This window comes from Neltuma alba, unplaced genomic scaffold (assembly GCF_004799145.2).
Source record: "Neltuma alba isolate B1F8T4 unplaced genomic scaffold, ASM479914v2 tig00010438_pilon, whole genome shotgun sequence".
Classification (NCBI taxonomy): Eukaryota; Viridiplantae; Streptophyta; class Magnoliopsida; order Fabales; family Fabaceae; genus Neltuma; species Neltuma alba.
Window position 1 is genome coordinate 459,342 of NW_021635334.1, and position 19,107 is coordinate 478,448.

The window sequence follows — 19,107 nt, forward strand, 5'->3', positions numbered from 1 at the left end:
CCTCAGCTTTTCGTCACTACAAAGATTTAAATTGGGGGGTCTTCAAGAGTTCAACGGAAGATCTTTTTCAGATTTGGTGGCTTATTTACGAGGAATACAATTGAATGTGAAAGCTCCAAAGGTAACACATTTGACTTCTTGTTCTATGATGTGCATATTGCTTTGTTTATTTGGATTGCTTAGTATTTAAACTTGAACATATTTTCATGCTTAAAAAATTTTCATGTCAAGACATGAAACAACTAAATTTTCATGCATAAAAATTTATAATTTACTTTTCACTTATAAAAATTTTCTTTTCATCAATATATATGTGCGCGCACACACCTTTAATCAAAATCTTACAGAAGATGTTAACTTAAAAAACAATGAACTTAAAAATTTAAATATTTCTGCTAAATAGTATGAAGCAAAGCTGCTCCATATATATTACTTTGTTTATTTTACCTTTTCTTCTTGGAAATTTTCTTCTCATCACAGCAGAATCGTTTAGCATTTAAACTAGAACATCAATAACACATTTTTCATGCATAAAAACTTTTCATGTCAAGACATGAAATTAATGAATTTTTTTTTGGCCGAAAAAATTACTGAATTTTGATTCATAGAAATTAACAATTTAGTTTTCATTTATAAAAAAAATTGCTTTTTTTCATCAGACTTTTACAAAAGATGTTAACTGAAAAAAGCAATGACCTTAAAAATTTAAAAATTTTTGGTAAATAGTTTGAAAGAAACCTGCACCATATATAAGTTTATCTATAGAAGAAATTAACTACGGATTAATTAGCTTCTCATGTATATGTACATTTTATGATTTCAAGTCGATATAATTAGGTATAATCAATATGTATGTGTCTTTAACTTGTAAGCATTCCAGGCATCAATAAATAAAGTTTCTCTTTATATAACTCAATGCATATTGAGACATCTATACATTAATAACAGTATTGGGATTTTTCACAATTTGTTAATGTGGTAATTTGAATTCATGCTGAAATTTTGAATTGATTTATTTTTATTAGGACATGATGAAAATTATCAAGGATATGCAGAAGCTGACAAATCTTGGGGTAAGAGACTCCAAAATAGAAGAGGTTCTTAATTTGGAAGGAGTGGAAATTGAAGGTCCAACCATGATGCTAAGTTTAGAAGAGATGTGGCTAGAAAATCTCAGTGAGTTGAGGCATATATGCAGGGGTCCCAAATATATTTTGAGCCTCCCCAATCTTTGGAGACTAGACATCACAGCATGTAAAAAGCTAACAGCAATATTCTGTGTCTCAATAGTGAAAAACCTCCCACAATTATCCTATTTAAGTATAAAAGAATGTGACGAATTAGTTGATATCATTGAAGAGTGCGATAGGGATCATTTGCATCAACTTTGTTTCCCAGAGTTAGAGGGAATTAACATCAAGTGTTGTAATAGCTTGAAATTCCTCTTCTCTATCTCAACATGTGGGCTGTTTCCAAAGTTGAAGGTTTTGAAAATAGAAGAAGCCTCAGAGCTTGAGCAAATATTTATATGCAAACAAGCCAATATGCAGAAGATGGCAAAAATGGGAGAAGTATTTCCAAAACTGTCAAAGGTAACACTTGGAAAACTCCCAAAGCTTATTCCTATTTGTGAGGGGATTGATTTTAAGGATCTGCAATGTGAAGTGAAAGATTGCCCAAAATATCAAGGTATAAATCCAGGAAAAGTATTTTGATAATTGCTAGCTACTTTTATGAATATTAATATGATATTAAAAATTCTATTGCAGAAACTAATCAAATTCAAGAAGAGCCTAAAAGTGGGGATTCAGAAAATCAAGCAACAGCAAGTGTTTGGCAAGAATTTGCAGAGGTATATATATCAAACTAATCACCAGAAGAACAAAAAAAAATCATTACTTTTTTGGGTATTTTCTTTTAGTAGCGAATTTAACCTGTTCATAATTTTGATTGCTACAATTAATGCAAAGGTTTTTGGGAAAACATTAGAAATATCATAGTATTTTTTTTAGGATTCCTATTTATTATTTGCACATAAAAGAAAGAAGAGAAACTAATGCATAAATAAATATGCTTGAACATTACTCCCTCTGTTCTTTATTATAAATTTCAAATAACTAATTCACGAATAACAAACAATTAGTTAAAAACAATAAATAGGTTAGAAATAGATTTTTGTTTTCTTGTAATTAATAAATGAAAAAATGGATGAAAGAAATGTGTGGAGACATGTGATAGGAAAAAAATAATTAAGGACAACGCTAAGAAAAAACACATTAAATGTTTAGACAAACCCAAATTAAAGCTTACAAAAATAAACTATACCTCTTCTCAAATTTGAAACTTATAAATAGGACTAAAGGGTACATTAACTTAAAAGAAGTTGTCATTTGCGTTAAGATCAATTCTTTTGTGAATATCACCAGTGGCAACATTTTTATCTAATTTTGTGGAACAAAATTTGAAAGAAATGATAGTAAACTTAGTTTATGTTAGCTTATATAATTCCCAAACAAATGATAACAAATAATAGTAATGAAAGAAGCTCCCTCCTATGTGTGATATCAATGAAAGAAATTTGTATTTGTTTGCTACTGTTTTCAAATTTGTTTATATAATTTCTGTCATCTACGATACTGGTTTTTATCTAATTTCTTGAACAAAATTTGTCCTTTGATATTTACTCAAAGCTCAGAAACAGAGAAAAAGGCTGTTGGAATGCATCCAACTTCAGAGTAGTGGTATGTGGAGACGTAAAGCAAAAAACCACATAACTGAACTCTTATATATTATTGACAAGAACATGGATTCTTGTGGATCGAGGGGGAAAAAAAGAACAGTGATTTTAGTAGCACATATTAATTGGAAACTTATAGCTTAGGAATCATATGTATATTGAGCTTAGTAGAAAAAAGAACAGGAGTTTTAATTAACAGGCAGCAATATCTGATGAAGTTAAGATAATAACTTCATCAACTCATTTAAAAATATAAAGTTAATTATTGAGGATGTGAAAACAAAAATCATAAATATCTATTATATGTTGTTGAGTTGAAAGATCAGATTTACATGCACAATATATATATATATATATATATATATATTTATATAAAAGAAAAACTAATCTAAGGATATCTTTTTTTTTTCTGTTGTAGATCACAGAGGAAACATCACTTGAAATTCAAGTTAAAGACCCTACTCTACCTTTAGAGAAAAAAGCATCAGGAACTTTAGCAACAAAATCACAACTGAGAGGGACGTCTTTACATGTAAGTTTATATATATAGATTATTTAGGTGATTTCAACATGATAGGAATAGAAATGTGTCAAAATAGTTCTCTTCTAATTATTTAATATTTTAACTAGGAGTTGGAGGATGAACACAAAACAAGTGAATCAGCTATGCAGCTCCAACAAGAGGATCTTGCAGAAACAAAAACCATTAAAGCTTCTCAGAAAACCAATGTACCATTTGATGATAATGTAGGTTATAACATAGAGGACTAAGTTCTTTCAAAGTTCGATCATTACAATATTTGATACTTATTTCTATTTTGTGGTATTCAGAGTATTGATATCATATCAAAAGAAAAAGCTGAAGGTGGTCCCAACTTAGAGGATGTAGTGCCAGCAACTATGGTAGCTGATTTAGCACCAAGAAACTCATCAGAAACATTAATCATTCCTCACCAAAAAGAGTTCCCATTGGTTATTGATTGGTGTTTTATGACATTTTTTAAATAAAGAATTAGGAATGCATTCTAAATTAATGGCTTAAACATGTGCCTTTTTCCTTATTCATTGCTTGATTTAGGATTTGAAGCCATCACAATCAAGAAGTGAAATAAGCATGAAATGCCGAGAGGAGTTAGCAGATAGGATGATTATTGTATAGTTGAATCTTCACAAAATATTAAAGGATCTAAGGATTATAATTAAACAACATGATACTCACATATCTTCTGGTACTTTTGTAGGGTGTTACTTCCTCAGTTGTTTCACAAGTCGGACACTTGCAATTTGGTCCATCTAAATTGGCAAGTTTACCAAGTTCATTTCAAATTCATAGCATGCTTTCATTTATGGAGGAGCACAATTGAAAAGAGAAATTCCTTTGTGTTTTGTAGGTTGCCAGCACGGAAGAAACACATGAGCAAGGCTCTCAAAAGGATGATGCTGCAGAGGAAGTTCCAATAATAGTTCAATCAACTGATTCAGATTCAAGGAAGCAAACTAGAGTATCACCCATTTCTGCACAAGTAAATGCATTATAATTACCAGAAAAAAAGCATTATCCTTACTATTATATAAGATATCATGTGAATTATGAAGTTGCTAGATGCATTGTTTTCCTTTTTACTTTTGCCTAGTTATAATTATGGGAAATCTTATCTTGTGATGTTATCCAGAGATCCAAAGAAAGAGAGAAAGAAGCTGTTAAAAAACATGCTTCGCAGCTATCAATGGCTTCAATGCTGACAAATTTAGACGCAATTCGATTGACATTTCCAATGTCTATTTATTATCAATATAAATGATTTTAAGTGTGTTGATCAGGAACTTTTTAAAGTGTAAAAAGGTTATAAAAGTTAAGACCAACTTGCATTTCTTTTTAACAATTAATCAACATCTAATGACTAAACAAGAAACTTTTGGATTCTTGATTCTTGAACACTGAAAAATAGAACTACAAGATACAAAGTGTCTCTCACAACTTAGCAAAACCTAAGGGTAGTACTCTAGCACCTATAGGACATAGGTAAGTACAACTTATTTCTTCTCACTTTTAGATTACTCAGAGCATCAAAGATACAACAGAACGAGGTCTTGAAAAGAATTATGTAGAAGATGATGTCGTGACAGCAGTTGGATCAACTAATTCAGATTCAGGGAAGCAGTCTACAGGACCAATTGATGACCTCTCTGGAAAACATTCTGCACTAGTAATGTTACCGTTTTCTAATCATGGAAATCGAAGTACTCTGTATGATTTTTTCCCCTTATTCTGCACGAGTTAGTTTAGATGCTCACATGTTATCTTGATGTCTGTTAGAGTGCTAAGGAAAAAGAAAAAGGAATTGATGAAAAAGCTTCTGCTACAGACACATCACCAATGGCAGCTCCATTCATAAGAGCCCTTGTATGTGTTTTAAGCTATCTCTATCAGTACAGTCATAAACAACTACTCATTTTAAAAGAGAACCAATTAGATACTGCTGCATGTTTTTTCCCCTTTTAATTTCGTTCGATGCAGACTGTTAAAGAAGCAGGAGATCACTCAAATGTTCAAGAGGAATCAATCATTCCCCAAGTCATTCCTTCTCTCCATCATCGTAAGTGTCTTTCTTTACATGATCATTATAGTACTACATTTTTTTTTTTTTGGGTCTTTGATCCATCTGCTAACTTTTTCACCTTTGACAGAATCACAAATTGCTTATGCTGGCACTTCGTCTCCTAAACTGGGGATTTTTGAAATTTTCAAACTTGTGGAGCTGAAACAAGGAGAAACAGCTTTGCTTGCTGAAGCACTAGAGCGATATCCCCAACTATTGCTGCCTCGTGAACATCGAACCCATCGTATAATAGCCTGGTCCTACAGGGTACTGGTTGATATTCTGGTCATGCTCGCCACCAAGACTCCTTATACGATTACCACATCAGAAAAATCAACCTTGGAGGCAAACTTAAGTGAAGCAATTGTTCTTGGGTTCGACAAAGACTGGGTTGAATCAGCTCGTGCCAAAGTTTTTGGCTTTGACATATCTGATATCTCTGCAGCAAAAGAGGAGATTCAAGCCATGGGGGGCAAGCTTGGAGAAATTGATTCTCAGTTGTTGGATCTCTCCGAACATTGCAAGAAACTGTTTCAGAACATGACCATGATCAGAAACATAGCAAGTGCCAAAGGTAAACCCTTTGGCATTTAGGTGTGTTTTACATTATTGTGCTTTGTTATTGGTTTTCGATTCCAGTAAGACTCCAGAGGAGGGTACCATGATGCCTACGATCGAGATATATATATATATATATATATGTATGTATGTATGTATATCCAAACATTATTTATCACTCTCATGTATTCATAAATCAGACCTTATTTTTCATGGATGATCTGCAACTGATGTATTTGTGGAATACATATTTGATGGATGCATATTTTGTTGCAACTTTGAGTTTTAAATCGGAAACTGATTCTCATTATAAGTCTTCTCTTTATATTTTCATTGGGTGTGATTGCAATGGATAGAGAACTTCCCCCGGGGGAAGGCCGCTTGGTTCTCTTTGATTTGAACCATATAGTTGTATTTCCAATTATTACATAAATATAAATTTATTACGAAATTAAAAAGTTATTTTATAAATTAGAAAATAACATATTTTTAACATATGAAATATTTTAATATAATTAAAAATTATTTGAAAATTTATAATATTTGTATGAATAAAAAAATTATTTTTTTACATGACATTTTAATAGTTTGAATAAATATTAAATATATTTTTTTAAATATGCCCACATTTAAATATTTAATAAAGGTAGTGAGAGAAAGTAAAAATTAATAATGTTGAAGTTCATGGTATTTAATAAAAATAATATTAAAAAATCACTTGAATTTTAGAATATATTTAATACTTTTTAACTATTTTATTGATATATATATATATATATATATATGAATTATTTAGAAGCGGTGCATAACAGAGGAAGGGGTAAGTATCTTTTATTTATTAATAAAGCAGAGATCAAGAATTCCATCATACTCTGATTTCTCACAATAAAATATATCTTTATGTTATATATGTTAAAAAGAAAAACAGTTTGGATAGAACTTTTTTTTAATTGGCTAATGCTGTGCTAATTTTTTAAAAGAAAAATCTTAGAACTTGCTTTTGTTGATAGTCTGTTTCTTCGTGTTATATATTGCTTATCGAATTCTCAATTTCAGATTTTTAATCTTTCCTTCATCATCCTTCTTAGTTTTCTGTTCTCTCAGCCCTCTTTCCTCTTTCTCTATTTTTTTTTTTTTTGCTTTTTACTTATTTTGTCATTATTCCTTCTATAATCATAAGGGACAATTATAATGAGATCCTAAAAAAAAAATTACAAAATAAGTCATAAAGATTGTTATTCTTCACTCTAAAACTTGTCTGCTAGTGAGACCTTTTAAAAATTATTTTTTTTTCCCAGAATTTGATTATAATTCTCCCTGGTCATGATCTGAAGGGATGACATGCGGGTGACCCGAGCCCGTATAAGAAAACGGGCTCAAGCTTCCCTGGTCCTCTTCGAATTGGACTTCCCTCCTTTGCCCTTTTCCTCCGTTGCCTGTCGGCTCCCTAGACGACGTCGTGCGCAGTGCCATAAAGGGCCAAATGGATGAATGATTGAATGGTGGAGGAGGCGCTGAGTTGGAAGAAAGCTAGTTATTCCAATAATAAATTAATATCCTCCTCATATACATTTTATAAAGCCACAAAAATTGTCTTTCATTAAAAAAGTTAAAAAAAATTAAGTGAGTAAAATAACTTAGATGAGTAACATTCAGTACTCTAAAGTATTTTCAGTAAAATCCAGTATCATAAAGTAATTATTTATACATTCAACATCTTAAAATATTTTTCTAATAACAGTTTCTACTAAAATAAGTCTTTATGGCATCTAATACTCTAAAATATATTTTTAGAACCACCCACTATTCTAAGTTTAATGTGCTCATGTGCTTATTTGCTACTGACAATATACTTTAAGGACAACAGATTGTATAAAAAATTATTTTATGATATGGGTGCTATTGAAAAATACTCTAAAATGTTAGATACATCAAAAGTTATTTTAGTAAACTGAAAACAACTAAAAAAACTTCTAATATATTTTCTTGGTAGCAGTAAGAACACTAAATTTGAGATACTAGGTGCTTTTAGAAATATATTTTAGAGTTCCCGATGCCATAAAAATATATTTTAAGATACAGTGTCACTGACAAAATATTTTAAGGTGTTAAATGTACAAATAATTACTTTAAACTTATGGTTTTCAAGGAAACAAGAGACCTCTGAGTATACGTTTTTTCCCCTCTTTTTTGAACAACTACATTTGCTAACTTTTTTCGTTGTGACAGAAAACAAGTCACCGTCGCTGCCACTTCGTCTCCTAGATTGGGGATTTGTGAAACTTTCAAACTTGTGGAGCTGAAAGATGGTTAAACGGTTTTACCTGCTCAAACACCTGAGTGATATCCTTAAATATTGCTACCTCAGGAACATCGCTCACAACGTATGATAGCTTGGTCCTACCGAGTGCTAGGAACTTATTGAACTTTGACCTCTGTCCTATAACGTACGTTCTAGCATAGAGGACTAAGTTATTTTCAAGTTTGATCATTACAATACATGATAACGTAGTTCTTTATTCATTTTTTTGGTTTGGGATTTGACGCCATCAAAATCAAGAAGCAAAATAAGCATGACACACCAACAGATTCTTTCATATCTTTTGGTATTTTTGCAGTGGGTTACTTCCTCAATTGTTTCACAAGTTGGAGGCTCGCAATGTGGTCCATCTACATTGGTTAGTTCAGTAAGTTCATCATTTTAAACTCATAGCATGTTTTCATTTATGGAGGAACACAATTGGAAGAGAAATTTCTTTGTGTTTTCTAGGTTGCTAGTGAAGGAAACACATGAGCAAGGCTCTCAAGAGGATGATGCAACAGAGGAAGCCACAATAGCAGTTCAATCAACTGATTCAGATTCAAGGAAGAAAACCAAAGTATCACCCATTACTGAACAAGTAAATGCATTATAGTTACCAGAAAAAAATGCATTATCCTTATTAATATACCTATACCCCATGAATTATGAAGTTGCTAGACGCTTTTTTCCTTTTACTTTTTGCCTACTTATAATTATGGGAATAACGTTAAACAAATTTTATCTTGTGATGCTATTCAGAGCACAAAAGAAACAGAGAAAGAAGCCGTTCGAATATCAGTAGCTCCAATTTTGACAAATTTAGAGTCAATCAGATTGACATTTCCAATCACTGTTTGTTACTGATATAAAATGATTTTAAGTGTGGTGATCAATATCTTTTTAATGTATGAAAAGGTTATAAATGTTAAGACTCGCTTGTAATCCTTTTTAATGATTGATCAACATCCAATGACTAACCAACAAGCTTTTGGATTCTTGATTCTTGGACATTGAAAAATAGAACTCCTACACTTGTGCGTTTTTAACGTGTCTTTCACAACATTGCAAAAGCTGAGGGTGGTACTCCTACACTTATGTAACATGTGAAACCGAAATTTATTTCGTCTCACTTTTAGATTACTGAAAGCATCAAAGATACCACTCAACAAGGTCTTGAAAAGAATTATGCAAAAGATGATGCCATGACTGTAGTTGGATCGACTAATTCAGGTTCAAGGAAACGATCTACAGGACCAATTGATAATCTCTCTGGAAAAGATTCTGCACTAGTAAGTTTGTTACCTTCTTCTAATTATAGAAATTGAAGTTTTCCGTATGATGATTTTACTCTTTCTCCGCATAAGTTAGTTTGCATGTTCACATGCCGACGTCTGTTAGAGTGCAAAAGTCATTTTGTTGTATGCAGACTGTTACAAAAACAGGAGATCGCGCAAGTATTCAAGAGGAAGCTGAATCAGAGAAGCCTATAAAAGCGATCGCTTCCCAAGTCATTACTTCTCTTCATCACCGTAAGCTGAATCAGATTACACCTTTTTTTTTTTTTTGGCTTATTCTTTTGAACCCTTTGCTAGCTTTTTTGGCTGTGACAGAATCACAAATTGCTGATGATACTGGCACTTCATCTTATAAATTGGGAGCTTTTGAAATTTTCCAACTTGTGGAGCTAATAGATGGTGAAGCGGCCTTACTTGCTCAAGCACTGGAACGATATCCTCAACTATTGCTACCTCAGGAACATCGCTCACAACGCATGATAGCTCCTACCGAGTGCTGGTAGATATTTTGGTGGTGCTGGCTACCAAGACTCCTTGTAGCGTCACAAGTTCAGAAAAGTCAACCTTGGAGGCTAACTTATGTGATGCAACCTTGCTTGGGTTCGACAAAGAGTGGGTTGATTCGGTTCGGTCTAGAGTTTTTGGTGTTGACATGTGTGATGTGTTGGCAGCAGAAGAGGAAATTCAGGTGAAGGAGGCCGAGCTGGAAACGTGTGACATTGCCTTGGAACAAGCTCGAAAGCAAAGAGTAGAAGCCAGAGAGCGACTTGCAGTGATTGATTCTCAACTATCGGGTCTATTGGAAGATCATAAGAAGTTGACTACTGAGATAACAGAGTTTAGAGAAATAATAAGTGCCAAGGACAGACCCTTTGGCATTTAATTGTGTGTTTGATTTTTAGTTTTTGTTATTTCGTTTCTGTTTCTAAGGACACTAGAATTCTGAGCAGACCATAATGCATATGATACGGACAAAGACTTGCTTATGTTCAAACCAATAACAGCAGGACAGAGTTTGAAGTCTCTGTTGTATGCATAATTAAATTTGGCCTTTATATTTGCTGGATGATCCATATCTATTGTTGGTAATTATTTTCAGTTCAGAAAAGCTACCATATTTACAAGACAAGAACCCACATACCTATCTAATATTTATTATCCTCAAGCATACGCAAATTGAACAGATCAATTTTTCTTTTTAGCTAGAACTGTGTGCCAGTGAAATAAGATAAAATAAATACAATTTAGCCTTTGCTCTTAATATCCCGGGGAGGGACTTGATTTTATTGTCGATGAACTATATTCCTTTTCTTTTTTGTCCAAAAAGAATTCCATGCTATTATTAATCACCAATAACAATTCAAAGTACAAACACCAAAAGTCAAAGCCAAATTACAGAACTCTCAAAAATACTAACACTTCAATCCTAGCACAACAAACTCACCAAATATCTTTCCATAGTGTTTCTGGTATCTGCAATGAGCTTCTCTTGATATTTAATAACCAGACTTTACAGAATATTTGCCATCTTTTTTAGGCATCCAAATAGCACAATCATCAAGTCTGTTACTAGATAATGGAATTTTTAGAATTTGTTCCTTCTCTACTATAGAAATACAAGCTTCTATGGCGCTTAGATTCCACCTGTCTCCCTCAATCAGCTCCTGCACTCTCATATTGAGTTAACTCCTTCCCCTGTCGTACTCCTAAGTTTAGCCTCTGGTAAACCCGGAATCCATTTATCCTGCCAGACCCTTACTGAAGAATCCACACCCACTTTCCAACATATGTTTTTCAACAAGAACTTTCTACCTTGCAAGATACTGCTCCAACACCAAGAGGCTCTCCTACCCTTTTTAGCTTCAAAAAATTCTTGTTTTAGGAAAATATATTCCTTTCAAAATCCTGCACCAAAGGTCATCAGGATTTAAAAACAATCTCCAAGCCGTTTTAGCAAGGAGAGCCTTGTTGAGATCTAGAAAATCTCTGAAGTCTAGTTCTCGTTCCTTCTTTGAAACATAAGATAGTCCCATCTTTTCAAATGAATTTTACCTCTTTCTTCTTTATTATTTCCCCACCAAAAATCTGTAATCAACATGTCCAGATCTTTGCAAACTTTCTTAGGAAAAGAAGAACAATTCATTGGATATATTGGAATTGCATTTACTACAGCCTTAATCAAAACTTCACGTCCAGCAAAAGTAAGTAACTTTTGCTTCCATCCCTGTACCTTCAGCCCCACCTTATTCCGGACAAAAGCCAACGCAGCAGCTTTCGAACGTTCCCAAACCATGGGCAGACCCAAATATTTTCCAGGTTGATCAGTACCCCTAATTTGCAAAATATCTGACACCTCTTTGTTTTTTTTCTGATGTTGCTTTCTCAGAGAGGAATAAACAAGATTTATCCAGGTTCAACTCTTGCCCAGAAGCTTCACAATAAACCTGCAGAATCCTCCCCAACACTTTACAATTATTCTTCTGAGCATTAATAAAAAATAGAGCATCATCCGCAACAAACAATGCCATAAAACAGGACACCTTTGTTCTCCATGGTACTGAATCATCTGGGACAATACATCAGCCACAATAATAAAGAGATAAGGTGAAATAGGGTCACCTTGCCTTGTGCCCCTACCTGGAATGAAATTTGAAACGGACCTTCCTCCTATCATCAATTCAAATTCAACTGAAGAAACATACTCCATTATCCACTTCACCCATGATACACAATAACCCATTCTAAGTAGCACGTGTCTCAAAAAATTCCCCTCTACACGATCATAGGCTTTACTCATGTCTGCCTTAAGAGCTACCTCCACTCTATTTCCACTCTTTCGGCCTTTTAAGTAATGAAAAGCCTCACGTACAACTATAATCTTATCGTGAGCCATTCTGTCCGAGATGAAGGCTCTTTGCTGAGGTGTAATACATTTCATCATCAACTCTCTCATTCTGTTATCAAAATCTTTGAAATGATCTCATATGCCATATTACACAACCCTATTGGTCTAAAATGATTCACATTTTCAGGCTTATCAATCTTAGGGACTAAAACAATGTTGGTTTTATTTATGCCCCTTAAACTACAGCCTTTCTCAAAGAACTCATATATCAGATTACAAACATCATTCTTAATAACAGACCAAGATGATTGGTAAAACAAGCCTGAAAATCCATCAAGGCCAGGGGTCTTTGTAGCACCAAGCTGAAATCCTGTACTTCGGATCTCTTCCTCATTAACTGGGGCTGTAAGCGTTTGATTATCATCATCAGATATCACCCTTGTCACATACTGCAATGCACTGTCCATATTTTGAGGCTTTGTAGCCGTGAATAGATCTGCATAGAACTTTGAGAATTCAGCATCTATATCTTCTGATTTCTCAAGCCAGTCCCCACTGCTAGACTTCAATCTCAACAACCTATTCCTATTTCTTCTCTGAATAGTAGTATTGTGAAAAAACTGTGTTTCTATCTCCAAAGTTAATCCAATTTACACGTGCCCTTTGCAACCAATACATCTCCTCTCTATCCCATAACTCCTCCATCCTCATGATGATCTCTTCAATTTCACCTTTCTTTTCTGCAGTTAGCTGCCCCTCTCTGCATATACTCAGTTTCTGCAGTACTTCATCTATGGCTTTCTTACTGTTTGGAAACTCAGTTTTTAGTCACTTTATTAATTCCTTTCTGCGAGCGTTTAACCTTCTCTTCACCTTCTGCACCCCCAGCCGCTCCAGATTATGCACAGCATACCATCCCCTTCTCTCTGCCTCCTCATAATTTTCATGTTTCGTCCAGATGGCTTTAAATTTAAACCTTTTTTTGGCTTTATGTAGCAACAATCAAGTAGTAACATATGATGATCCGAGCCAAAAGGTTCAATATGAAATACCACAGCTCTATTAAACACTTACTCTAAGCTCAACATTTGCCACACACCTATCTAGTCTTTCTTTAACATGATCTTCTCCCATCCTACCATTATTCCATGTGAATCTTGCCCCTTTAAATTCCAGATCAATCAAATTACAATCTGACAACAACTTTTGAAAATTTAAAACTTTTCGAGCTGACATTGGCTGATCCCCTTCCTTTTCCGCCATAGACGCCAAGTCATTAAATGAATACAATGCATATCAATTTTTCATTCATATTCCCTGTTATTCTATTCTATCATTTCAATTCTATCTTTATATATGTAAGATCAAAATCGTTGAAATCTCCCTATACTGTAGGTGATCGTTTTTCAATAACAGATGTAAGCTACAATTAATTAATGAAGTGGTAAGATTAATTAATGAGTGACTATAAGTCATTTAAATTATTGGTCTTTGGAGGTAAGGATAATTTTTCTCTATTTGTGGAATGTGTATAGTGGTACAGAGGAAAGGAGCGAGAGAAGAAAAGAGAGAGAAGAATTCAAGTACTGTCTTATTCGCCTCTGCAAGTGTACACGAGTGGGTATTAATAAACAACCCTCCTCACATCTGTTAACTGACAGCTAAGCGTGAGCCTACGCGGCACGTGATTACTAACTGATTCTGTTCACGTGATTACTAACTAATTTCTGTTAGCTAATTTCCCTCCCACATATCAATATGTCCCCCCATTAAAAAACATCCTTGTCCGCAAGGATAGTGCGAGAAGGTGGTACTGTCGTCGGAAAAGAAGGAAATTGGGACTGAATAAAGGAAAGGTCCTCCCAGGTTGCGTCCTCGGGTCGGGAATGACGCCATTGAATCAGAACTTGTGTAATGGGGAGGTTTCCTCGCTTAACGATCCGCCTGTTCAAAATCGCAGTGGGTTCGACACGAAACTGACCATCATCATCGACTAATGGCAGAGTCGAGGAAACAGGGGTACCAGCGCGAGGTGAGCGTTTGAGCAGTGAGACATGGAAAACAGGGTGTATCCGAGAGCCCTCTGGTAACTTCAACTCATAAGCAACCTGCCCTACACGTTTCAGCACCTCGAAGGGACCAAAGTATCGTGCGGCGAGCTTGTGCAAGGAAGAATTATTGATCAGATTTTTCCGAAAAGGGTGAAGCTTGAGTAAGACCATGTCCCCGACTTCGAAGGTGCGTTCGGTCCTGTGCTTATTAGCCTGGTGAACCATACGATGCTGGGCCTTCATCAAATTCGCTTTGAGCAGTTGAATCGTAAGTTCACGGGATAAGCAAACCCGGTCAACCATGTCGTTGTTGGAGTCCCCAGGCAAATAAGGCAAATGAAGTGGAGGTTCAACACCGTAAACAGCTTGAAATGGGGTCATACCAATGGCCGAGTGATAGTTGGTGTTATACCAGAGCTCTGCTAGAGACAACCAACGGGCCCACTGCTTGGGAAAATCCCCTGTCATACACCGAAGGTAGCATTCAAGGCATCTGTTCAGGACTTCGGTTTGTCCATCGGATTGTGGATGGTAAGCAGAAGAGTACTGCAATTTGACGCCATAGAGCCTAAACAGCTCCTGCCAAAACTTGCCACAAAAAATGGGGTCCCGATCACTCACGATGGATTTCGGGAATCCGTGAAGCTTGACGACATTGTCCATGAAGAGTTGAGCAACATCAACGGCAGTAAATGGGTGCTTCAAGGCGATAAAATGGGCAGCCTTGCTCAAACGATCTACCACAACAAGAATGGTAGTTTTGCCGTATGACTTAGGTAACCCACCTATAAAGTCCATCGATAGCTCTGTCCAGATATGCTCCGGAATAGGCAACGGTTGAAGAAGACCCGGAGTAGCAACGGTTTCATACTTAAAACGCTGGCAGGTGTCACAATTTCGTACGAACTCGCGGACGTCTTTCTCTAAGCCACGCCAATAGAAAACAGAGGCAAGCCGTCGATACGTAGGTGTAACTCCTGAGTGACCTCCCACAGAATCACCATGAAAATAAGACAGGAGCTCGTCCCTGAGACGACGATCGGCTCCTACCACGAGACGGCCCTTATGTTTGAGCACGTTGTTGGACCACGAATAGTAGCGATGTAGAGTAGGGTCACGCTCCAATTCGAGAATAATGGTTTGGAGAGCAGAGTCAGTGGTCCACGATTGGTAAACTCTACCATAGAGATCCGTGAGGGGGGCAGTAATGGCCGACACAGATGCCTCATATTGTCGGGAAAGGGCATCGGCTGCAACGTTTTCCTTACCCTTTCGATATTCGATTTCGTATGAAAGCCCCCACAGCTTATTAAGCCATTTGAGTTGATCAGGGGAAACTGTTTTCTGCTCCAAGAGGTGCTTCAAGGGAAGATGATCGGTACGTATGGTAAATGTACGGCCAACTAGGTAGGATCTCCACTGCTTGACGGCGAAGATAATAGCCATTAGTTCACGTTCGTATGCCGACAGTGTGCGCTTCCTACTGCTGAGGGTCTTGCTCACAAAGGCTAGGGGATGTCCATTTTGAACTAAGACGGCGCCCATACCAAAACCGGATGCGTCAGCCTCCACGATAAATTTGTCATTGAAATTAGGCAATGCCAAAACCGAGGCCGAGGTAAGAGCTTGTTTAAGTACTGAGAAGGCATCGTCAGCCTCGGGAGTCCATTCAAATCTGGTGTCCTTGTGTAATAACGCTGTCAGGGGTTGGCAAATGGTGCCAAAATGTCGTACAAACCGTCGATAATACCCTGCCAACCCAAGGAATGCTCGTAAGGCCTTTAACGTAGTCGGAACCGGCCAAGAGGAAATGGCGTCAATTTTCTTGGGGTCAGCTTCAACCCCCCTTGCTGAAATAATATGGCCCAGATAATGCACTTGATTAGTTCCAAAGACACACTTACTGGCGTTTGCATACAGTTGATGGTGACGCAAAACAGAGAGAGTTTGAGTCAGATGTTGCATATGGTCATCCCATGATTTGCTGTATACCAATATATCGTCGAAAAAAACGAGGATGAACCTACGTAGATAGTCCTTAAAGACCGAATTCATTAGGCCTTGGAACGTTGCCGGGGCGTTACTGAGGCCGAAGGGCATAACTAAGAACTCGTATAAACCTTCGTGGGTACGGAAGGCTGTCTTATGAACATCGTTTGGGTGCATTCGAATTTGATGGTATCCTGCACGTAAATCCAGCTTTGAAAAATAAGAGGCCCCTTGCAGTTCATTCAACAAATCTTCAATGAGAGGGATTGGAAATTTGTCCTTGACAGTCTCTTCATTCAAGCGCCGGTAATCAACGCAAAAACGCCACGTGCCGTCCTTTTTGTGAACCAGTACTACCGGAGCAGCAAACGGGCTATGGCTCTGGCGAATAACTCCAGTGCGCAACATTTGCTGTACTTGTCGCTCAATCTCATCCTTTTGTACAGGGCCGTATCGATAAGGACGACAACTAATAGGACGCGACTGTTTGAGATGTATCTGGTGGTCAAAGGGGCGTGATGGTGGCAAGGTTTGGGGTTCAGCGAACACATCTGCAAAGGAGTCTAGCAACTGTGATAAACACTGCTGCTGATCAGCAGGAAGAGGCCCGGCGTTCAAACTGAAGGCACAAGGTTCAGACAGGGAAACCCAGAGAAGAAATACATGTTGGGCCTTGCGAATATCATTATCGGCAATAGTTACCTCAGACAATCCCACTTGAGATGACCCAATTCCGTGTAATTCGTGATATTGACCCTGGAGAGAGAAGGCCATAAACTGTTGGTCCATGTCCAGTATTATGCGGCCCAGCTTACGAAGCCACTGTGCTCCAAGAATTACATCGAATGCCCCGATATCCATCACCAAGAAGTCATCAGAGAATGTTGATCCCGCCATAATCCATTGAAGGTTTTTGCAGTATCGGTCAATAACCATGGTTCCGCCGCCAGCAACTCCTACCCTGAGGCCGTCACCATGCTGAACGGGTAATCGTAGTCGCTTCGCCAGTGATGAATGCACCACATTGTGAGTGCTTCCCGTATCAATCAAGATCAACAGTCTCTGCTTCTTAATGCCTCCCCTAATTTTTAACGTCGAGTAACCCGTCACCCCCTCCAGTGCATTAATCGTGGCCTGAGGTGTGGGTGAAAGGTCGAGCGAATCCAGCGTCTCTACTGCATCAACAAAATCATCATCATCAGTATTCTGAACAATAAGCATCATTACCCGAGACTCCTTGCATTTATGAGAACTGCTGTATTTATCGTTGCACCAGTAGCAGAGTCCCTTTCGACGTTTGTCTTCCATCTCCTTTTTTGAGAGGGACAGAGTAGGGCGCTTGTTGTTTTGCACTGATGAAGAGCCCACTATACTCTGGGCAGTAGACCCTGCGGCCTTCAAACCGTGAGACACAGAGTTTCGGCCTTGAGAAGCAGTGGATGAATAAGTCGATGAAGGCGAAGAACGATAATACGGTTGAGGTACATTCTCATAGAGAGCTCGTAAGGAACGCTCCTGTATGCGCGCCATCTTCATCATTCTTGCTAGGCTCGTTGGCTTAAAGGCATCTACGGACGATTGAATGTCCGGTCGTAACCCACCGAGGAAGCAATCCATCGCGACTTCTTCGGGAATATCAGTTTCAGTCAATAAATCATCGAAGGTTTCAATATATTCGTCAACAGTGGACGATAGTTGTTGCAGTTGCTTGATTTGCACCATCGGATTGATGTGCTTGATCTCAGAAAAACGAGCTTGCATCTCTTTAAAATATTGATCCCATGAGATCTCCTCCTCGCTGCGCTTCCTCATGAAATTAAGGTGCCATTTCAATGCCTTGCCCTCAAGGTTGATACTCAAGAGGCGAATTCGCTGTTCCACTGGTGTTTCATCGACAGAGAAAAATTGGTGGCAGCGGTAGGCCCAACCTCGAAAATCTTCACCATCGAAACGAGGAAATTCGACTCGCGTATGCCTCGTAGGTGCCGAGTAAGAGTGTGTCGTGTTGTTGAATGTACCGAACTGAACATTACGGTTCCGCTGGAAGTTACTGGTTGATCCACCAGCCTGTTCGCTCTGACCGTGATGTAATAAGCTAGAGATTGCATTGGTTAACTCTTGGAGGTTCGCATCAATTCGACCCACCACTTGTTTCAGTTCGCCGATATCAGATGAATGGGCCCCCAACAGGGCCGTTGTGACCTCCAAACGTTGCTCTAGTTCCCCAATCCGTTCGGACGATCGTGTCTCCGGCGGTGCCATGGCTGGAGAGAAGCTCTGATACCAGAATTGGTACAGAGGAAAGGAGCGAGAGAAGAAAAGAGAGAGAAGAATTCAAGTACTGTCTTATTCGCCTCTGCAAGTGTACACGAGTGGGTATTAATAAACAACCCTCCTCACATCTGTTAACTGACAGCTAAGCGTGAGCCTACGCGGCACGTGATTACTAACTGATTCTGTTCACGTGATTACTAACTAATTTCTGTTAGCTAATTTCCCTCCCACATATCATATAGGATCAAAATTTAAACAGAAAAAAGAAGATCAAGCGCTCATCAACACAAATGAAAAAAAAAGCTCTGCTCTGTTTCTTGTTCAATAGGACAGAGCTGGAAATTCCTTTTTTTTTTTTTTTTGCCTTTTTCTGTCTTTGTGTAATAGTAGTTGATTAGTTGGCAATATATTCAAACTCTCACTGCTCAATTTAATAGTAATAATTATTAAAAACCA

The 19,107-nt window shown here is 37.2% G+C and overlaps 2 protein-coding genes across 4 annotated transcripts; both read left to right on the forward strand.

Moving 5' to 3' along the window:
* Nucleotides 1-1,404: 1,404 nt before the first annotated feature.
* On the forward strand, nt 1,405-3,595 carry LOC114756614 (uncharacterized). Of its 2 annotated transcripts, none has more exons than XM_028945560.1 (4): nt 1,405-1,592; nt 1,770-1,852; nt 3,156-3,269; nt 3,368-3,595. In XM_028945560.1, the coding sequence occupies exons 1-4, from the start codon at nt 1,529-1,531 to the stop codon at nt 3,506-3,508; spliced, it is 402 nt and encodes a 133-aa protein (XP_028801393.1). In that variant the 5' UTR covers nt 1,405-1,528; the 3' UTR covers nt 3,509-3,595. The 2 variants fall into 2 exon arrangements, with proteins under 2 accessions (XP_028801393.1, XP_028801392.1); XM_028945559.1 differs by having other exon boundaries at nt 1,405-1,689; nt 3,368-3,591.
* A 131-nt stretch (nt 3,596-3,726) lies between these two features.
* On the forward strand, nt 3,727-6,208 carry LOC114756611 (uncharacterized). Of its 2 annotated transcripts, XM_028945554.1 has the most exons (7): nt 3,727-3,890; nt 3,979-4,038; nt 4,129-4,260; nt 4,792-4,944; nt 5,055-5,141; nt 5,256-5,334; nt 5,426-6,208. In XM_028945554.1, the coding sequence occupies exons 1-7, from the start codon at nt 3,852-3,854 to the stop codon at nt 5,929-5,931; spliced, it is 1,056 nt and encodes a 351-aa protein (XP_028801387.1). In that variant the 5' UTR covers nt 3,727-3,851; the 3' UTR covers nt 5,932-6,208. The 2 variants fall into 2 exon arrangements, with proteins under 2 accessions (XP_028801387.1, XP_028801388.1); XM_028945555.1 differs by lacking the exon at nt 5,055-5,141.
* The last annotated feature ends 12,899 nt before the right edge of the window (nt 6,209-19,107 follow it).